At 42.8% G+C, this 22,626-nt stretch overlaps 1 protein-coding gene across 1 annotated transcript in view; it reads left to right on the forward strand.

The window, feature by feature from the left end:
• Positions 1 to 22,626, forward strand: part of ankfn1b (ankyrin repeat and fibronectin type III domain containing 1b) — a 124,635-nt gene that overhangs the window by 87,062 nt on the left and 14,947 nt on the right. Inside the window, exons 5-10 of the mRNA XM_063482052.1 lie at positions 396 to 518; positions 16,654 to 16,873; positions 17,110 to 17,317; positions 20,587 to 20,784; positions 21,541 to 21,654; positions 22,202 to 22,299. Coding sequence (XP_063338122.1) covers positions 396 to 518; positions 16,654 to 16,873; positions 17,110 to 17,317; positions 20,587 to 20,784; positions 21,541 to 21,654; positions 22,202 to 22,299 — 961 coding nt within the window. The remainder of the gene's footprint in view (positions 1 to 395; positions 519 to 16,653; positions 16,874 to 17,109; positions 17,318 to 20,586; positions 20,785 to 21,540; positions 21,655 to 22,201; positions 22,300 to 22,626) is intronic.

The raw sequence follows: 22,626 nt of genomic DNA on the forward strand, positions 1-22,626 counted from the left end.
TCAACTTCGTGGACTACATTCCCACTGAGTATTGTGCGCTTTCTGCAAAACTAGTTTAGTCTGAGGCATGAGTGAATCGATCTTTCTCAGATATTCATGCTCTCTGCCAGTATTTAACCTCTGCTGAACACTTTTTGGCAAACCAGCTATATGTCAGTCCCTGTGCTTGTTTCTTATTAGCCATTTTTTTTATATTAAGTGCTGAGTAAAAGGTGTTGTTAACAGTGAAGAGCCAGGGCAAGTATATAAAGTGCTTTTGAACTTCTGTGTAAGAATGTATAATACCTGTCAAGGAAGAGAAAAGATTTCTTAAGACTTGCCAAGCAAGTAGGCCAAGATCTTTGTCTAAATCAGTCATACTAAGTCTTATTCTTTTTAATTTTTCTGTTGCCCAGGTCAGAGTCGGGAATCTCCAAATTTACTCATCGTCTATCCCTCAAAGAGCGACCAGCGAAGGCAGAGAAGACTTCATCAGAAAGGCCTCCATCCTACAGGAGACGATCTCTTAGTGTCGACTGGTAAGACCGTCTCGCAATTTCTGTACTCACATGCTTTCACTAAAAGTCAAAGGCTGTACTTCTGTTTTTTTAATCTTCTGTTAAAAATTATGAAAAATTTCAAGAAGCGGTAGCAAAAGGTCTAAACACATATCACACTGCAAAGAATATTTAGTAAAGTGAAATATTAAGTGTTGTCACAGGTATGATTTTGAATAAAAATAACATGTAATAAAAGAGAGACAACTGCAATGAGTCATGTCTGTTTACAAAGTCAAGTCTCAGGTTGATGAAAACTGGGGGGGCTGGGGTGGGAGCAAAGAGTGGGCAAAGTGGTGATAGGGTCCTGTTCTGTCTCTGCGTCTGGGTTTCGTTGAAGAGCGCCAAGATGCTCCAGTGGCGCCGGCTCATCTTGCTCTTGTAAAGCTCCAGTCTTCAGGCACCCGATGAAAGGAGTTTGAAAGCTTTCCATTGCGAGGCTGCCTTCCAGTCCCCACCCATGGGAATCCTTCCCAGTCTCCCCTCTTGTTGCCTGGCTTACACTCATTTATCTGCCCATTGATCCTGCCTTTCGTCCATCTGACATGCCTCCTGAGTTTCCTGCTATGTATTCTTGGCTCTTCCTTTGTGCTTTCCCTACATTTGGGAGCACAGGCACGGGTTTAAGAGGACCTTACACTTCCTTTGCACTCAATTTTGTCAAGTAAAAAAATCCCCAATCACCAGATTTTTCTAGGTTGATGATTACTGTGCAGGGACTACAGTAGCTATTCGGCAGTTACTTTACATTTTGTGGAGTTACAGGTGTGTTAAATTTCTGAGGTCCTATCGAATCGTGCTAGGGCCTGGTGTGAGGTCTTACGAGGTCTTTTGTTGGCCTTATGAGACCAACTGTGTGGTCTCGGACTAGTATTGCGATGTGTGGTCCGCCAGCAGAAATGTGGTGTTAAGTGAATGAGCGTTAGAGTGTATGTGCAGTGTGAGGTCTTTTACTTTAACAGCTCCATGTTTTTCTTCCATGCTGCTTGAGAAGGGACCTGGCCTTTAAAGTTCAGGCCCTGATTGATGTGGTCTGGTTTTAATGAAACTCAGTGGGTAGATTGGACATGCTCATTTACAAGAGGGATGAGGGGGGGCTTGACTACAGCTGGATTTTGACTTTTTGCGGGCCGTGCCACTGTTACAGGAGTGTGACTGGCCTTTTGTGACATCATAAATAAGGGGTCCCCAGGGGGAGAGATTCAAGGTTAAGGCCTGAGTCATGCTACTGGGAGGTGAAACAAGGTTGGTCCAACTTTGACAGGGCCAAAAAAGCGTCTCTGGAATGCATAGTGATCAACAGACTCCAAAGGAAAACATGTGTGTCAGTCAGTTGCATATTTGAAAGTGTTCAACATTTACAGCGCTTCCTGTAGTCTAAACAATCTGTCTTGCTTTAATCATTGTTAATGAGAACTTCTCAGGGATAAATGTCATCACAGAAATATTCATGATTAAGCAGTATACTTGTTAAGTATGTGATGTTATGTGGTTTCATGCCATGTTGCCTAGCGTAGTTCGCAGTGATGAGTTGCAATTACTCATGAAAGTTCTTCCATATATACAGTACTGTGCAAAATTCTTGAGTCACCCCTCATGTCTTTGTAATTTGCTTTGAAGAAACCAGGCTTGGTCTGGTCTGTAGTTCTCCCGGCTTTCTGAAGGTCTTTCAAAGCTTTTCTTTGGGCATTGGTTACTTTTTCCACTTATTTTCAGTCCAGTTCTTATACCCAACAATTTTTAGATGATTTTAAGGTTTTTTGCTAAGCCACTTAACACAGACCTATGAATTATTTAAGGATTAAAGAACACACCCAATTCAAGGGTTGAACCTTTGTTCTGTCTATACAAACACAGAAAACTAAATATATTTTGGCATAGCATGGAATGTGTCCCAAAAAATGGAATGAAACTGGATAATTATGAACCAAAACAAGAAATGTCAACCCTTAAAAGCTATCTAGAGCCGATGAACACGATGGAGTCATGTCCTTGAGAAATAGGAGAAATAGAACTGAGAGAGGGCTTAAGAGATGCCCCTTCAGCTGATCAATCAACTGCTCATTTGAAATGGTCTTAAGTGGAAGGGTGACTGTCAAAAAGCAATTCTTAAGGAAGTGAAAACAGGGAGAAAAGTCTGAGGTATGCCAAATTAAACAAGAACTAGATTAAAAATGAACAGGTGTGAATGGAGTGATAAATCCAAATTTGAAATTTTTGGCTCAAATCCTCGTCACTGTGGATGGAGAAAGCCAAGAAAGTGGTACAGCAATGAGCATCTAAAGCGAGGACTCCGACATGGTTTAGGGATGCAATTCAGCCAGTAGTGTTGGAGAGCGTGTCAAAACTGATGGAATTATGAATGCGGAAAAAATACCGTCAGATTTTAATACACCACTTACTTTAATTCAATTCAGTTTGATTTATAGAGCGCCAAATCACACCAGTCACTCACCAGTCACTTCCAGTACAGATTACAAAGTGTCTGATTGGCAGCAGCTTCATTTTTCAGAATGACTATGACCCCAAACACACTGCCAATGCAGTAAAAGCATGCCAGAATAGAAAAACACACAATGGAGCACTATCCGTCATGGACTGGCCTCCCCAGAGCCTGAACCTCAATATTATTGAAACAGTGTGGGATCATCTTGACAGAGATCAAAACAAAAGGCAGAAACATCCAAAGAAGAGCTTTGAATGTCCTTCAGGACGCCTGGAGAACTATTCCTGAAGACTACTTAAAGAAATTACCCCAAAATCTGCCTAATAGAGTTCAGGCTGTGTTGAAGAATACAGATGGCCATACAAAATAATGACTTGCAAGCTCGTTTATATTTTTTATTTCAATGTATGTGTGCACTTTTTGTGTGCACTTTTTTTAGAAATAAAGGTTAGGGTGAAAAGGGTTAGATGGCGGGAGTTGATCTGCTATGATGAACCCTAAAGGGATCAGCTAAAAGAAGAGAGGAGGGGAAGCTTAAGACTTTAGCACAGTACTGTATAATTTTCGGACAGTAAGGCGTTTTGTATGTTTTGCATGCTGATCTTCCAGTAGAGCTCAGCAGTCTGTAATTGTTTTCCATTTTTCCAAGCCTTACTAATCAGTGAAGAATCTTGTGTGTTCTTAACCAGACGCAGTAAAACAAATTCCCTGGAATGTGTGTCCCCGTAATCAATGGGAAATGTGTAATATGTAGGATTTTATCCACAAAAATATGCTCTTAAATTAAGATTTCATTATGTTTTTCTGCTCATTGCCCCCTGCTTTCACTCAAAATAAAACATCTAACTATAAAGTGAAACAAAGGTTGTATAAAACACCAAGCTGGAAAGCAGCCAGCAGCACTCTGGAGTAAGGCTGACTCAGGTGGCTTAAAGCTTTACTATCTTATTTAGTGGACCATTGCCATTTATGTCGATTCACGTCAGATACCCAAACAAACTGCGACTATTAAGGGAATTCTGAGCCAAGGCAGCCCATATACAAGCTTGAAACGGGAGCCGTTTTGTAGCTTAAAGTCTGTAAAGGCTGGCAGAGCCTTGGGAAAATGCAATAGTAAAAGATAATGGCAGTGTTATTGTTATTGGTAATCATAGTAAATGGGCTCTGGGGATGTGGGTGGAGAAAATAGTGGAAGGAGGGTGGAGAGTGAGAGTTTTAAGAAGTGTTAAAGGCAAAATAGGAGGGTAGCTGTTACAAATTATGATTGCCAAAGATTGATTTGATTTTCTTTTACTAGTCACTGCAAATACAATGGAAATCAGAATGTTTAAACCGGTGGCTTTGGGGAAAGCTGTTATTTAAATAAAAAGATGTTTTTACTTATTTTACTCCACTGCTTTTCGTTATTTAAAAAATGTATATGGTTGCAATGGTTACAATATTAAACATGAACAAAGTTTCATATAATGAGATCAGCATTCAAACTCAGGCTTCGGACCTCTGAGATCACATGGGGATGTCTTGATTAGCACTGGTGTGCGTATTTGCTATCTTGTTTTTTGTGCATTACGTGAACACAGGAGACATCTGGTAGAGTCTGAGAGTTAATACTGGAGCTGTAAAGGGATACTGCTTCTGATGCAACACTAGGCCGGCAAGTAAGTCTTCATTACTTTATTCTCTAATAGTGACAGAGAGGCAGTTCTAACCCTTCACCAAAACCCTTGAGTGTAATAGAGAAGCAGCCATGTCTATCAGCCAAGCAGTTTTTATTTCCCAAAACATTTCCCCTGCAGTACTCGTGGCAAGGAAACTCTATACATAAGTGCTTAAACATTCACGTTTGGTAATCAAACTATATCCACTTCACAAATTAAAGTTGGAAAAGGAAGGAGCGCAGTTGGTACGACACCAGAAAGTGTTTGATTGTCTTGTGTTTTTAGTCGCTAGAAGGCTTAAATTCTCTCAATCCCCTGAAGGCCCTCCGCTCTGCCTGGTGCCACCGTGTCTTCAGGAATCACTCCAAGCTGACGGCACTCTAAGGATGACGTCTGAACTTTGATGTTAGGAGAGAAACTGGCCTGCCCTATCCCTCGGTCAATAAATTAACTCAAATATCTCCTTCGTATTCATGCTCACACACATACATGAGCAAACACATATTGTAATACTTAGCGCTGTTTTGGGTGTGTAGGGGTGAATGGGAGCTACCAAGTGTTAATCCTTATGAAATGTGTACAAAGGGAATAAAAAAGAGCACTAAGAAATCACCAAAGTCTTAGTGGTAAAAGGAGGACAATGCTCAGGGGGCCCGGGTGTAAAGTGGTTTTGGACATTGTGCCACTTGCCACATTTGGTTCTAATTTGATTTATTATTCCTCGCGTTTTCCTTTTTTTTCGTTCTCTCTGTAAATTTTTCTCCTTTCTTCTGTAGCCGAGAGCTGTCAGTTCAAACGAAACGGACTAATGAGGAGGTTATAAATGCCTGTGATTTTTCTCTTTCGAAATTTTGATCGGAACATGTTAAAGATCTGTTAAAAATCACTGCTGAGTGGGGTGGACTCCTGCTTCTGTTGGAATGTGTGACACTTTATTCCTGCTCTGTGACTGAATTAAATTGTTTTAAACACTGAAAAGCTTTTGACACGTGGAAACTAATTATGCTAAACCCTGTGTGGACTGCACACATATAGTTGAAGCTATTATAGAGCCTAGAGTCAAGCTAAAAAAAAGCTAAGTACATCCTTAAGCTGCGTCCCACAAAGTGATTTGCAGAGATGACCAGAGAGAGCGAGAAATGTTGAGCAACTTCAAGCTGCTATGGGCAAAAGAGCCGCTGGATAGGTGGGACCCGAGTAAGACGGTTCAGAGAAGCTTCCAGATGAGCGATTGAAGTGACTACTAATACGAGATACTGTTAATTGACATACAAAACTGTTACCTAGGCAACTAAAGCCTTAAGTGTTTGCAAGTGACCAGCCATCAGCATCAAAGTAAAGCTTAACACAGGTTTACTGCTTCCACAGGAGTTAAGAGTACAAGTAGCAGCCATCAGATGACTTGGTTAATTGATCATCAGCACCTTCTAAAAGTAAAGGTTTTGCCAATTTGCTGTGATCTTAAAGAAGTGGTGATTGCTGCCCATCAATCTGGGAAAGATTATAGAAGTCCATCATTCTGCAGTGAGGACTCCAGGCCCCAGCAAATTCACCCCAAGGTCAGACCATCCAGTCCTCAGAGAAATCCCCCAGGAAAGACACAGCTACATGTCAGACTCCAGGCCTCACTTAGCATGTTAACTTTCATGACAGTACAATTAGAAAACAGCTGAGCAAGTGTGGCTTGTTTGACAGGGTTGCCAGAAGAAAGCTTCTTCTCTTTAAAAAGAACATGGCAGCACAGCTTGGGTTTGAAAAGTTGTAACTGAACAAACCACAAGACTTCTGGAACGACGGCATTTAGAAAGATGAGACCAAAGTGGAGATGTTCAGCCATAATGCACAGCGCCACATCTGCTGAAAACCAAATACGACATTTCACCATAAATACCGCAGACCAACTGTCAAGCATGGTGGTGGAGGAGTGATGACTTCGGCTCAGGGCCGGGACACCTTGTAGTCATTGAGTTGACCTTGAACCTCAAATGTGAGGCCATCTGCCCGACATGTAAAGCTTGGCTGAAACCGGGTCGTGTAAAGAGACAGTGCTCACAAGCACAGCGGCTAATCTGCAACAGAATGGCTGAAAAAGAAAAGAATCTTGGTTACAGTTGCCCAGTCAAAGTCCAGATATTTTTCCTTTCTTTTTTTTAAGGTGGCACCAAAAATATATACTATTTGCTCTAGCATAAAAAGAAATCAATAACGGGAAACAGGTTGAAAAAAGGCGAGTGACTTTTGTACACTATTTTTAATGTGTGAAATAATTTTCTCTGAATATTGAGCCGCAATGTTCATTTGTTGAGGTTGAGATGTTGGTGGGATGAGACTACAGATTCTGGTCCACATGCGGGTGCAGAATTTCTGCTAACCTCTGCTTTTGAATAAGTTCCAGGTTGCTTACACACTCACGCTCACACATAAACACGGACACAAAGCACACGAAAGAAAAAGACATGCTTGCGAAAAAATGCGCTTGAGCAGATTAACAATGTTGTGTCAAATACATATAAACATATATGTCCAGCCTCAGCTGTGCGCTCACCAGCAGCATACTCATACACAATCCCGACTGGATGCTGTGGGCTGCGCTAAGGGAGATTTATGAGGCTGGCTCCCTCTTGTCCTGTGTGTCTCGGACTTGATACTCTAGTTTCCACTCCAAACCTCAACTCAGCACACAGGCACAGAAAGACTGGAGTAGGGATGGAGTGTAATGGGAAGGAGGGAGTGAGACTTAAACGGAGAAGTTGGGAAAGTCAGAGAAGACTGAAATAGGTAAGAAGAGAAGGAGAGAGAAGAAAACTGGAGAGAGGTTGACTGATTGAGACTGAAGTAGATGAAAAGACAGATTGAACAGATGATGGAAAGAGACAGCAAGAGAGAGTGGTGAAAAGATCTAAAAACTGGACTGAGTGCTTGGATAGAGCGCGAGAGAAATGTGTAGCGTCAGTGTGTTTGTTTCTCCTTGTGCATACGTGTGCAGAGAGTTAGAGTAGAATCACGCATGGCTAATAAAATGATGCAATCAGCCAAGTCTTGAGGAACTATACCCCCTCATTTAAAGTAGTCTTGGAAAATAATTTGCACTCTGAAAATCAGGAAAGAGTCGAATTTGCTTACAAATCAGTGGATCTGTTCTTAGCTCTTTTTTTTCTCCTTTTCATTTTCTAGCTCTCTCTCAGTTAGCAGTAGCCAAGTTTATCTCACATCATCAGATTTTTGTCTCCGTTAAATGATCACAATATTAAATAACAATATAAACAATGTTCCTGCTATGCACAGTTTAGTGTTCCACCTCCAGAGAAAACCCCAACAATCAGACAACCCCCTATGAGCAAGCGCTTGGCGACAGTGGGAAGGAAAAACTCCCTTTTAACAGGAAGAAACCTCTGGCAGAACCAGGCTCAGGGACGGGCGGCCATCTGTTGTGACTGGTTGGAGGTGAGGCGAGGAAGACGGGAGAGAGGACCCCCTGTGGATTGTGAATGATGCGGCTTGTGGCATCGTGGCGTTGTTTCACAACCAAACTTGCCGTTTCACACAAACATGTTGTGCCTTCTCTATCAAATAGATTCATCTGAAAAATAAACAAAGGAAACTCCTCTGTTTGTGTGATATTCACTGTTCTCAACAGCCAGGCGTCAGATCTGTTTAATCTTAGCGGTATATTGCCAAAGAACACTAGTACAGTGGCGACTTCAGCCTTTTTTCTTTGGATGAGTGACTTTCATGTGTTTGGCTTACAGTGGGGGTTTTTTGTTTGTTTTGCTTGGCATTTTTTCCTTTAGTTTGAATACTCTCTGCTGTGCATGTAGAGGAAATGTGTCATTTACACACACACAGACACACACGTGGTGAAACAATGTGGGAAACTATCATTGCTGTAATTTACAGGAAATTAGGTTAGGTGCTCTCGCATCTGAAATGAAAACTAAAGTTTTCTTTATTTTATTTGAATTTGTCTGTTGGATATAAATCCCTCCCTTCTTTTCTTTTTTAGCTAATTCATTTTAGCTGAGCCGTTCTCGAGAAAAACTGAATGTGAAACGTTAAATGAGAAACTGTAAACGAAAGTCTGTGATTAGAATCGGATGTCATAGAAGAGAATAACCCGTTATTGTTGTTGTACATGTACAACGAAATTGTGGGTTTCAAGTTCCCGTGAAGTTCAAGCTGCAGCTAAATTACTTCACCCACAAAGTGATACCACAAAGTCATAGTTGATTATGTTAACTGCATATTATTGAAGTGAAATTTGAAATTTTAAGTGGAACACTTAAAGTACCGATAATTACTTAATTAAATTATTAAGCCATTTAAAGATTAAGCTGATCTGTATTACAGAAATCCCTTTGAATTGAAGTTCCAGCATTTTTCTGCTCAGATATCATAAAGCAGCACTGTTGCAGAGATTGGATGATAAAATCATTTTTTGATTTATTAATAAAGTTGTAAAATAGTATCAAAAAAACTCTGGATAAGTGAGTCTTTTCACACTTGAGCTAATCTATATAACCACGCCTGCTATCAGTCTCAAATGTGAAGTATTTTTCAGGAAAACTCCAAAATAAGAATAGCAAACTCTTTTTATGAATGAGACATCGTTCATTGAAGCTCTCGTGACTGAGTTAGAGTCTGTGTTCACTTGACAGCACACTGTGTAGTCATGGAAATGTCTTTGCTTGTGGTTGTGTGTGTGTGCGTGCGTACAGTGCAGCGTTTAATATTTTTGTTTGTTTTTGCATATGGCCAGGTCTCTCTTGGAAATGAGATTTAAATCTCTTTCATCTGGATAAATAAAGGATAATAATAATATATGTGTGATTTTCTCAAACAGACACACACAGACACTCACAGTGATGTCATACGTGTTTCCATCCTCTCTATTATTCATCTGTCCACCCAGTTTGGACAGTGCACATGTGTGTGAGAACGTGTGTTATCATTTTTTACAAAGCATCTATCACAGTAAGAAGAATGGTCTCCCCACCCATCCAACCACCTCCCTCCATCCCTAGCCCAGATAAATAGCCGTGGGACTTTAAACATGGCGCCCGACCGGCGTGTGACTGAGAGAATGAGCCAACTGGTGGCTTCAGTCGCCGAGGGTGCCCCCCCCCCATCTGCCCAGAGCCTCTCTCTGGCTGGGTGGGTGGCATATGGTGGCCCAGGCAGGGACCCCATTGGTGTCACACACAAACACACACACTCAGACACACACATGCATACTGAGAGACATACAGAAGGTCTGGAGCCACCCAGGCTGGACCCACGATCGCCGTGGGAGACACAGTGTCACCAAGCCTCTGACAGAGGAGGGGGTTTTGTGTATGTTTGTGTGTGGGTGATCCCACCTTGCAAGTCTCCACCCCCCCTTCCCTCCTGAGAACGTCGGCCACCGCCCGCCACATCGCATCCCCATGGTGACTCCGCTGTTGTCTCTGCTCATCAAAATTAGAGAGATTTACCTCTGCGTACACACACACACACATAACACATGCACACACACAGAGCCAACAGGTGGCAGGCCTTGCTCGGCACAGCAGGCCCACTTCAAAGGTTAAACATACAGCAGACCGCCTAGCTCTTCTCTGCCACTCTCCCAAGGGAGGAGAAGAGAAAGTGAGTAAAAAAAGAGTGGAAAAAGCAGAAATGAGAAAAAGAAAATGAGGGAGGATGAAGCACGGTTTTGTGGCGGCTTAATAAATATGCACACATGTGAAAGTAAGTTACATGTGGCGAATTGTTTTTCTGCTCAGTAATTGTTTGACTCTTACACCAGACGTGTATCAGTCGGCGGCACAGACTTGGGCTCATCACAATCAAGTTTCCCGGATTTTATCTCCGTGCGAGATAGGTTACGAGAATGTAGCCCTGACTCACTCAGAGCTAACAATACCAAATAAATACCACTTTACAAGAACAGTGATATATGAGGTAGCGCCTCTAGATTATGAAAACGGGAAAGTTGAAGCTGCAGTGTTATTCTAATGTAAACAACAGAATCCGCAGCAGAATCCAGACTCAGTGTTGCTGTCTGCAGCCCTTCATTAAACACAGCAATGTTTACTCTGCACTTATCAGTGCTGTTTGTCATCTCAATGACTTCATTCTAATATACTACAAATCTTGGGTGCACTGCTTACAGGCCACTTGACCTCTTTTTGAATGCATATCAGGAATGATATTCCACCCACATTTGACTCTGCCTTAAGAATTACTGTAAAAGAAAAGTGTTTTATTTTTAATGGATGCAGACACCTGATACATCCCTCAGTAAATCCTCACACACAGACTCTGACCCAAAAGAGTCGTAGACTTGTTCTGATCGTCTCTGCAAAATCATGCGGTATGCACGAGGGGCTGCATGTGGCTGAGTGTTGCAGTGGCCTCATGTTGCCTATAAGCTGATAAGAGCCAAGGCAATTCTAGCAATACTCCCCTCGTCCTCCCAATCCGCCCACCCTCCCTCCCACCCGACCCCACTTTCTCTCTCTCTCTCTCTCGCTCTCCCTCTAGCAGCCTGGCTGCTTCCAGCCTGTCTGGTGCCAAGACTCAGATTTCAGAATTTCCTTCTACAAGCCACATTTAGAGCAGCCAGCGTACTCTGTGTATGTGTGTGTTTGCGCGTGTGAGCGAGCGCGCGAGTTTGTGTGACTTTCTCCTTTCGCCCGTATACCTCCCTCACTCCCCGCCACCTTGTTTTCCCCGAGCGCCGTCCTTCTGCTGCTGCTCCTTGCCGTTTCTGCATCTTTCTCTACCCATCCAGCCATCTCCAGTTATTTTGTCGAGACAATCACCTAATACACGTCGAGTAATACGTAGTAACTTCAGTTAGAAGTACACCGACAAACAGGAATCACATTAATGTGCTCTCGCAGGAGTCGACTAGCCATAGTAAGGAGTTTGAGTGAGTGGCATTGGAGACTGAAGGTGAAAACACTGGGACTGGATGGCCTTGATGGGTTGAGTCGGAAAAGGGGGCGAGAGAAGTGGGAGAGGGAATGGATGGAGATAGAGAGGGATGTTAAGGTGATTTCAAGAAAGAAAGGAAAACAAATGATTGTTACTGATGGCTCCTTAGGTAGCATACCGGGCCTCTTTTAAGGGCAAACCTTTTAAACAGCACTGTCCATATCTATTTGTACTGTTCTCTTTGCTTTACTGTAATTATGTAGTCTGCTCCTCACTGTCAATAGATCCTCCTTTGTGCTGCTGTAGCTAATTTGAGCAGCACTCTCTGTAATGTCCTTTTCTGGCATGTATGTACGCACATGCATACTTTGCAATAGCAAATTGTGGTTATATAAAGAGATTTTCCACTGTTTCCAGTTTATCTTGACATTATCTGTGTTTATAGGAATACAAAGCAGTGGCCAACAACATTTTTCTTCTTGCATTCTCGTTCCTATTTGTCCTAACTATTCGTGCATTACCTCGTTACAAACATCCGAGCAACTGTTTTGAATTTTTCCCCGAGTTACTTGCGCAGCTAATGGCAAAAACGTGTTACCATGTGACAAGAAGAGGAGGCAAACTAATTGTGTGTGAAAGATGGGGAAACAAAGGAAGAGAGGGGAACAGCAAAAATGTGTCGGAATCAAAGCTGGTGACGGTGAGGGAGAGGGAACATGTTTTCATTCCCAAATCTGACAAAACTGAACCACCAGAACAAGAACAGCTGTTGTGGCTGCGGATGGATTGATTGCTAGAGAATATATTATTATTATTATTGAGAGGATGGGTGAATCTGTTACCCCCGGTTGGATGAATTCATTGAAGTTGCTGTTATCCATTCTGCTACCAGGTTCAGTCAAACGCCCTTCTGCACACCACTGCTGGTATTTGCGTGTTTGCGGTTGGCTCAGAAAATCCCAAATGCTTTAACTGACAATTATTTACCATTTCTTTAAATAATAGTTTTTCCCATCTTGACTTTCGGTCAAACAGTAAGTGAATGTCTAGACTCCGTGTCCCTGTGTTTGTGAAGTTTTTGTTTACATGTGACTCACTGACTGGAGGCCCAAGCTGTTTTTGATATGGTTTGATAAAGCGGATGCTGCATGTACGTGTGTTTGCAACTTGGGGGTGTTAATTTTTTTTGTGGGCCTAATAGAGGTTCATAGCAGCATGCTCGGTGTATTTGATGTGGCACTGATCAAGAGCCAAGCGTGGAGCTTGGCTTTTTGGTTGAGACTTTTGGTTTCCCAGAACAACTGCTTCCTGCTTCCCAAAAACTGGTAAAACAGTAGGAAATTGTGTGCAATAGTCGCTGTCTGGATTTGTTCAAGTTCAAGTAGGTTCAAGCATGGTTATTTGTGTGTTGTGAGTCTGAGTTTGCACATCTGGTTCTTCATGTTTATTGTCGGCGAAACTGTTCTCCTTGGCCATACTGCAGGGCCCTAGAGGTCTTTAAGGTGCGGCTAAGATAGAGGACATGTCTGGCATTTACCACTTTATAACAGAATCAGCATCAGTGTGATTTTAACCAACTTTAACTGTCAGTTTTTCAGTTTTAATATGCTACTCGTTGTTTTAGTGATTTTTTTTCAGCATTTATCTGAGCTGCCCAAACATGTGCATTCATGTTCAGTCAACAGTAAGGTCACTGATAGACAGGTCATCAGTATTCAGTATGATTAAACTACTGTGCGAAAGTCTCAAAATGCCCCACAGTTCTTGATATTTTGCTTGGAAAATGAGAAATTCGTCCAGTTGTTTATTAAAAAATACTGTATTCTAATTCTAATGAGCTTGAAAGGCAATATTTAGTGTGACCATCTTTATTCTTCAACACAGCCTGAACTCTTTTAGGAAACTTTTTTGTCATTTCTGTAAGTTATTCTTCATGAGTAGTTTTGGCTTGGCCAACTCCAGACCTCGAGGGCCGGTGTCCTGCAGGTTTTAGATCTCACCCTGGGTCTACACACCTGAATCAAATGATTAGTTCATTACCAGGCCTCTGGAGAACTGGAGACATGTTGAGGAGGTATTTTAGCCATTTAAATCAGCTGTGATGGATCAAGGATGCATCTAAAACAGGGGTGGGCAATCTCAGTCCACGAGGGCCGGTGTCCCTGCAGGTTTTAGATGTGTCCTCGAACCAACACAGCTGATTTAAATGGCTAAATTAGCTCCTCAACATGTCCTGAAGTTCTCCAGAGGCCTGGTAACGAACTAATCATGTGATTCAGGTGTGTAGACCCAAGGTGAGATCTAAAACCTGCAGGGACACCGGCCCTCGAGGCCCTATTCCCTGCTTCCCTTTCTTAAGAGTGGCTTTTTTACAGCCACCCTTCCACTGTGAAGATTAGATGGGTCTTCTGAAGAACCAGATGCATTTCTCAGGCCCTATGTCAGATCTTTGATAACTTTGTTTCATCAAGTACAAATTATGCTTTTTTCCACTAGGTTGTCTGTTATGTGGGACACAACCCTGGTTCATCCCTTGGGTTTGGTCACTGTTAATTAGCTGTCTGAGGGGAAAAAAAAAACATGAAAATGTTTAAAAATGGTCAGGCAGAAGGACTGGACTGAAAATGAGTGAAAAAGCAGCCAATGTCCAAAGAAGAACTTTGAAAGACTGTCAGAAAGCCTTACAACAAAGTCTGGCTCCTTGAAATGAGAGATGGCTCAAGACTTTTGCACAGTACTATAGTTTCTCTAAGGGTGTTCGTGCATACATTCATCATAGATTCTGTTTCTGTGACGCTTAATTGTTAGGATTTGATTTGATTTATTTATAATTTTTAAATGGCTCCATTCATTATACGTTTCATCTCTCTCTCTAGTGTGGGCGCTGTGTCATTGGGGAATGACATCCCCATTTCATGTGTAGGATGCAACATCCCGTTGAAAGCACAGGACACACACACAGAGCGCATTACACACACCCTAATGTCGTCAGAGAGTGATGGGGCACCATCCTGCCGACAGAAAAAAGTCGGCTGTTCCATCTCAGGCAAATAACAATAAGCCTGGAGCTGGATTCCAATGGGCTTTCTCTTTGAAATGGGATACCAGCACACGCATTACAAATATATCTCTTGTTTTATCTTCCGGGCCAGGCCCATGGAAAAATTATTCCAAATACCTGCCGCGCTTTATCTGGAACCCTGGAATAGGTTAGACCCAGCCGGGAACACGAGGATGTCTAAAATAAGGCCTCTATTACGGGATGGAGTGGAGATGGATGGGACGGAGCGGGAAGGGACGGGGATCGGGGGTATTTTAGGTGTATTGGCCATGTGAAAAAGGCCTTGTTGCGGGGGCTTGGACCCGCTTTAAAGTCTACAATGCAGGCCGCTGTCAGCTGTTGTACGAACTGCGTGTGTTGGGGGGAGGGTTAGTGTGTGTATGTATGCACACTCATTTGGGCTCACACGTCCATTGTGGAGCGGGAGTATAAATAACATTTTTCCTACAGATGTTCTCACCTTTGCAAATCTGTTCTTGGCCTGTGTGAGACTTCTTGGCATGTGTCAAGATGGCCCAAACTAACAGCTTTATTTACAGTAGTGTCCTCAACCAGTACCATTTTCTTTTTAAGAACATCGCCAGTATTTATCTGATGATGTTTCTCAGTGTGGCTGCCAACAAGTGAGCATTTTTTGAGGTAACCAAGCAAGACAACAGTTAAATTTCTCATCTACTTACTAAGTTTTTGCTTAGTTGTTATCTTACACCTCACATGGAAACCTACTTGTTTATTTAAAAATCAGCGTGGACAATTAGCGGATAATTAGTTGTTTATAAACATGCTGATTAAGTGTTGAATCATGGTGACGACAGTGTGGAGAGAATTTGGGAAATACTGGGAAATATAAACAGTACGGGGATAAAGAGTAAGAGTGAAACAGCAATAGAAAGAAGGGCAGGCGTTAGACGGAGTGGGGAGGAGATGATTAGAGGAGGAACAAGTTCATAAGATATCGGGAGAGGTGTACTAAACAGGAGCTAGGGCTGCTGAAAAGGCGTCCTTGAGGAATTCAGTTATCTCTCTGCTTCTCTTTGGTGGGACCCGACACAGAGTTTATCACCAGCGCCTGGAGAGTCCTGATGACATTTCCTTCAGCAGCTGAGTGTGTGAGAGCGCTACATGCCAGACTCTCCCCAGAAACACAGTGCCGTCCACATAGTTCCCATGGCAGAATGGAGAGGCAACAGTATAATCTTCATACCAGTCATGCCAAGAAACCATCAGCAAGAGATGGTGATCTTTTTGACTAACATGTGATATTGCAGAGCAGCGTTGGCAAACCGGCTACCGAGGCTGGCATTGCCGGTTTAGGATGACTGTGCACCACCTGCGAGTAAGAGCTGATAATGTCAGCATGGTGCCCATCTGGCAAATCAGTGTAATGTATCACCATGCTTTCGATCATTGGTGTTTTAGCCCCCTCTCCCACGGGGTAATAATAACAGAGCCTAGCGTTAATTAGGCCACAAAGTGAAGCTCGGCATCAGCTTCTGAGTTGATAGACAAATCTCGCACAAAGTGCACTAATTACCTTGCTTTAGCACTGCCCACAGACGTGTGTCTGCAAGCCAATTTGCAACCCTCATTCTAAGCAATCAGTGTTGCATGCATTGCCACTGATGTGACCTATATTCTGTACGGGGGTCTCGCCGGTCCTTCTGCCGGCTGTGCATGAACACTGCGCAAATTAGTTTCACCCTCAAAGTTTATGTGCTGGTTTCCATAAGCAGAAACTGATTTTATAAAGTAGAATCTCGATAAACCTGTAAGTGTAATCTGAAATGCTTGTTTCTGCTTCCCTTGAGTTTTGTTCCTCTATTGCTATAGCAGCTGGTCATGACTTCAGTGACCTTTCCCAAAGATGTAAGATATTATGGTAGACTTGAGAAGCAAACACATAGTGAATTTTGTACTCAGCACCTTTTCTTTCCCCTCTTTCTCCCACAGCGTGATGTATCGTACCAGATGTCAGATTCTGTTTCTTACTCCCACCTATCACTCATGTCTCCCATGCATCCATCTTTCCCATAGGGCTGACTCGGCCAAAATGACGCAGCCCATGAGAGGGGACCAGGCCCACCAGCCGGTCTCGGCTCGCAAGTCTGCCAGCCTGTCCTCACCGAGCGCTGCTCGCCGCCTTTACCGCAATTTGTCTGGAAAGTTCCGCGTGGGCACCAACCCCCCTGCTCTGGAGGACAGTGTGGTGTCAGGACGGGGAGGAGACAAGGAGAGGCTGCGCAAAACCACCATAGTAAGTCAGAGAGCGAGGGAGAGGGAAAAAATAATAAGCCCAGGAACATTGTAATCTAAAAATAGTCCGGGAAAACACGTAGACTTGAATAGTCTCAGGTATTGGCGTTGCACACCCAAATATCTACTTACTGTATAGCAACACAGAAAGCATGAAGAAAAATGGTGTTTCCCATGTTTGTACTGCAAAGAACTTTCCTATTCATTTGTATTCATTTTTAACATTCATTATTACAGTTTCAGAGTAATGAAGCTCTGTTTGAGGCAGTGGAACATCAAGAGTTGGACCTGGTACAGCTCCTTCTCTCACAGTACAGTCTGGAGGAGCTGGATCTCAACACTCCTAACAGCGAGGGGCTCCTGCCCCTTGATATCGCCATCATGACCAATAATGTGCCCATGGCTAAGCTTCTGCTGCGAGCCGGTGCCAAGGAGAGCCCCCACTGTGAGTAGAGAAGCAGAGCGTATCTGCTGGTAGTGATGGTTTAAGCTCACGATAATGTTAATGAAACAAATAAAGTTTCATCTTTTCATAGTGTTATAATACTGCATAAACACATGCGCATGCAGTCTGGTGCTCACTGAAATTAAAGTTGCAGGAATTAACGTGCAAAACAAATGTATAAATTTAGTATTTTTAAATGTTGGGAAGAGAAAACCTGAGCATTATTTTCCACGTGATCTTTTTATGAAATAAGAAGAATGTTTTTCTTTTGGTGGAATAGGACCTAAACACACACACACACACACACATGTGAAAACAAGAATTAGACAGTTACAGTTAGAATATGAGCATAAACCTGTCTTGGACTTGGCGTTTCCCCAGCTTGAACTCAAGCCTTCCTCTTTGCCTGCGTGCACTCGAATGAGCACTCACTTCTGTGTACTCAAAACAAATCGAGAGACGCTGCTACAGAGGCAATTGTCATTAGGTTTTGTGTCTTTGCCTCGAGCAGACAACTTATCATGGCGGTTTTAATTAGTTCTGGAGGCTTAATTTGTGCTCTGCTCCCACACTGGAGACTGGAAATTACAAGCGCCACAGTAAGAGCTTTGAAGTCAGGGGAGCGCTTCTCCCAGGGATGTGATCAGAAGTCAGCAACACTCTAAAAGTGGGATTTCCCTCTGTTACACCGGGGGAAAGCAATATACTGCTGCTTTTTAATCAGCTTTGCTGATTTCAGTCTGCAGCAAGCTTAGAAACTACCATAAAGGTGTGAATGATGAGAGATTGTGTTCTTTTCTCTCTTTCGATCTCAGTGCATTCATCGCTGTCCTGTAGTTTCGGTCTTTTCTCTCCCTGAACCTCTGCGGGTACCTCTGGCTCCAAAACCGTGTGTTTCTCATCTTCTGTTACAGACACAACCAACCTGTTATCGTTTCTCAAATGTCTTCCGTGTCCCCTCATGCCAAGTAGCCGAGGCAGAGGGTGGCGTTTGATTAAGGGGGAACTGTTGTATTGAACCAGCAATATCAGCGTCATGTAAATCAACTGCAGGTGTTAAAACATTACACAGTCTCCTTTCATTCACACCAGTAATGGATTTATCCTCACTCTACTGACAGTTTCACACATCTATTTCTGCTTTCTGCTGCCAGTGAAAACATATTAGAGGCAACGGAGGGGCGGCCATTGTGATGCAATATTAGTCATCTGCGTAAGCACTTTTAATTGTTTGTGATCTGGTGAGCCGCCGCCGCCTTCCTCTGTTAATGATTACAACTCGCCAGTAAGGCTCCTAGGCTGTTTGTGTTTGTACTTGTACTTACACACACACACAAACACACACTTCATTTTTTTCAAGAACCGAGCCAGACATCTTATAAAGGTATCATTAAATTGAAAACACTTGAATGGAAAGTGGTGTTTACTAAAGTTTAGTGTTTGATTGTGCTCCCTCTCCAGAACCCCAATAACTCACGAGACAGCGGGCCGTGCGCGCTGTCCGCAAAAAGACATAAATAGAGAAACAAACGAAGCAAACGACGGGACATAATGAAAGTTAAAGCTTTCTTTTTTCGAGAACATGCTCAAAACGCCATCTGAGTATAATTGACGCGATAGATGATGCAGACTTTTCCTTGAACTTTAAAAGGAATTGATTATGGCGCTTATTGTTATTGCCATGCTTGACTACACAGTGTGTCGTTACCAGAGAGACAAGGACAGGCAAAGACAAACACGCTCTCAAAAGCAACTTCATCTTCACACTATTAATCCCTTAGTGGCTCTCAACAAGACAAAGCCTTAATGTGAAATAAGGACAAATCAAGACACACATACACATTCATGACAGCTTCTGGGCCTTTTTCTAAGCCCAGAGGAGCTGGAATTATAAATCAACGTGAACCAATATTGTTATTATTATTATTTTGATTGTTTCCATCCAAGCTATAGTCCATGTCCAAGGATCCTCAGTAATAATTCTGTCCTAACCTAATTCGACCCTGACCTTCACGTAATCCCTTTTAAAAAAAAAAAAGCAAAGAACTGCCTTCAAGTTTTCACATGAGTGTCTGCAGAGTACGACGGAGGTGACACCCAGAAGAGACGCTCAAGGTTGAAAAAGAGAAGCTCCCAGCCACCGAGGAGACACAGAGAGAGCCGCAGAATTAAACACCCAGATGGACATTTTGACACGGAGCTTTAAACTTACTGTCAACAGTGGAATCTAACGCTCAACAGTGGAATCTACAATGAACAAACACAGACCACACAGACTAAACATAGACACACACCGGTCCCAAACACTCCAAGAAGTGACCAGCCGCTTGCAGGAGGAGTACAGTATCCCGCTGTCCTCTTTGACCTTTAGCAGCTTTACGTCACTTGTCCTGTAATTTGATTTGTAGCGATCTATAGCGATGCATTTGCAAATCGGAGCACCGTTGATCTCTGCGTTAACACCACCGGTCACTATGAGCGACTGCTCGGCCCTGGGTTACAACTCGTCTGCTCTAGCGATGCGTTTGAAACCCCTCTCCCCTTTTTGGAAAGTATCTTCTGGTCCTAGCAGCTTGTGGCGTTATTATAGTTTTAGTTGACTTTTTTCCGCACATTTGCAGAAAAATAGCTTTTACAATGGCACTTTAAAGCGATGCCCATGCACGTTCCCACCGTTTTGTTTTCCCCTCTAACCGCACATGAAGAGCACTCCTCCCTCTCTCACCCCTCTCACTTTCATTGCCCCATTTTTGGTGTCATTTTCGAGGTGATGTCATTGCCCAAAAGAGAGACTGCTTAGTTACATTAAACGCTGTTTATTGTGGAATCTGCCGCAGTATTTTGGGCAAACAAAGGCATTAAAAAAAGGGAGCGAGAGAGCGGCCTTCATAAGAAATTTGCACCGTTGCAGGCGGCAGATGGGTTTCTAGCACTATCTAAACCTGCGCATCGTCCAATCTCTTAATAAATACAGTGTAAATAATTTAGAACATGTTTTTCTTCGTGGAAACATAGTTATACAATAATAATAATACCCAAACATGAGAATGATCTCTATCCCCTGTTCTTATTCACGCTATTTTCTCATTGAATTTTGGTTGGAAAGCCAGCCCCACTCAAATATATACTCAAGCTTTGCATTGGTTTGTCTAAAATAATTTTTTGGGATTTGGTTTGGCAATAAAAGAGTCTCGTGTGATAAAATGCTTCTTGTTTTGATACTGAAATTATCCACTGACATTCCCCCCCTCACTGTGTTTCCTTCCTAGTTGTGAGTCTGGAGGGCCGAGCGGTTCATTTGGCCACTCTGGTGCAGGAGGCCGAGCAGCGAGTGTTGGAGCTACAGCCCCAGGTGCGGAATGAGGGTCCTGGTGAGCGGGAGGGATCTGACCGTGAGCGCCAGCTAAAAGCTTGGGAGTGGAGGCTCCGGCTCTTCCGACGCATGCAGACAGGCTTTGAGCATGCCAGTAAGGCTTCAAGTTGATTTAGATTTTTTTTTTATCAAATGCTAACCAGCCGATAAAAGTTTGCCGCCTGAATCACTCCTGCAGTCCAGCAGTCATCTTTGGTTTTCTTTTTGTTTTGTTTTTTTTGCACCCCTTTTTTTCCCTCTGCTGTCATTCTGTCTGGGCTGACTTAATGGCTTCCACACTGGGAAGCCGAACACACAACTATGTGGCATGTATGTGTGTGCACAAACATAACACGCCTGTATTCCTGCTTTAATTTTTTATAGGCATTTCGTGACACGCTTAGTGGCAGACAGCTAACCCGCCCCCCTCTTCAGAAAGCAGACACTCCTCCCTTGTACCCACACCAATGTGCATTTTGATGTAAAAAAGATCTTTTCCCGCCTTTTAATTCTACATTACTCATGTAATTTGATGGGCATGTGTGAATGCACGTGAAAGTAATAAAGCACAGGTTGAAGGTTAATGTCTGTGCTGTTATATTCACAGTGAGAATCTGTGACGTACTTGTGTTAAGCTTATATCGGTTTGTGAAGATTATAGGGTAAAGATGAAGCTGCGCTGCCTTTAAATGCTTTGATTTTACCATCATCCACTATTTCACTGCATATAAAACCCTCTCAAACTGAGTGAGTGCACTGTGCACAGATCAAAACATCTAAAAGATCCCATTACAGTAATCTGACTGTTGTGTATTCTTGTGTGTGCTCTGCTTATTTACCCGGCCTTCTCTCTGGTCCTCTGTCTCTCCAGGTCCTCCAGATGCTCCCAGTGTAGTTTCCCTGTCTGTCAGCAGCAGCACCAGTCTAAAAGTTGACTTCCAGGAACCTCTTTGTGTCAACTCTGCTGTGGTTACCAAATACAAAGGTCAGCCGTCACACCAGACCAGCCACTTCATTTAGAACAAACCACTCAGTATTACAATATGTAGAGTTACAAGTGGACATATTAGGTTCATTTCCGGCTCCAAGCTTTTTATTCTTGGACTATTGGAGAGTAGCTTTACATGGCCCACAGTTCAAAATCCTTATTTAATCTCTACTTGGCCTGTTTGCCTGAAACAAGCTGTTGTTGCTTCTCTCCCTTAAAGGACACAGCTTTCTTCTGATTGGCAGTCCATTGGGGAAAAAATGGACAGTGGGTGGGACATTTGTCCCTGAGATGACCATATTAAGGACATCCGCTCTCTTTGACATCATAAAGCTCCAACAGCCTGAAGCTTTTGGCTCATAGGGGTTTTCTTGTGCATGCATTATTATTCTAAACCCGTAGTGGGCGTGTTCAGTGTAAGCATTCATTACTGTAAAAGCATATTAATTAAAGAAAACAAGGAAAAGCAATGTAATTCTACTGTAAAGTAATGACTAGTGTTTGATAACTAATGAAAAATGTTTGTGTTTGTGTATGTTTGAAGTGAGCTGGAGCAGTAATCCTTCGTTTAGTCCTCTGCTGGGTGAGATGATAGTGGATGATGCCACTCAACTCGAGTGCAACATTACTGGACTAACATCTGTAAGTTTCTGCCGGCACATTGTTGCTGTTTTTGCTGTTGTTTTTCTTCATGTACATTTTCATGAGCTGAAGCACTTACAGATTCCTTCCAACTTACAGATAAAATGTTCCAATCACATTTTATCACCATAGTTTAAGCAGCACTATGCTGCAGGTTCTCCAGCTGTAGCTTGTAGAATAATAGCTTGTAGCTATTCTCTCACAGGAAGGGTCCTGGTATTGTTACACACAGCCCTGGACCCTTCTTTACTGTATATGTTAAGCGTCACGCCAAACCCTATTCCCTCCTGACCACTCAGAAGCGACATTTGCAGGCAGCTGCCAAAA

This window comes from Pelmatolapia mariae, linkage group LG8, assembly GCF_036321145.2.
Source record: "Pelmatolapia mariae isolate MD_Pm_ZW linkage group LG8, Pm_UMD_F_2, whole genome shotgun sequence".
NCBI classification, from domain to species: domain Eukaryota; kingdom Metazoa; phylum Chordata; class Actinopteri; order Cichliformes; family Cichlidae; genus Pelmatolapia; species Pelmatolapia mariae.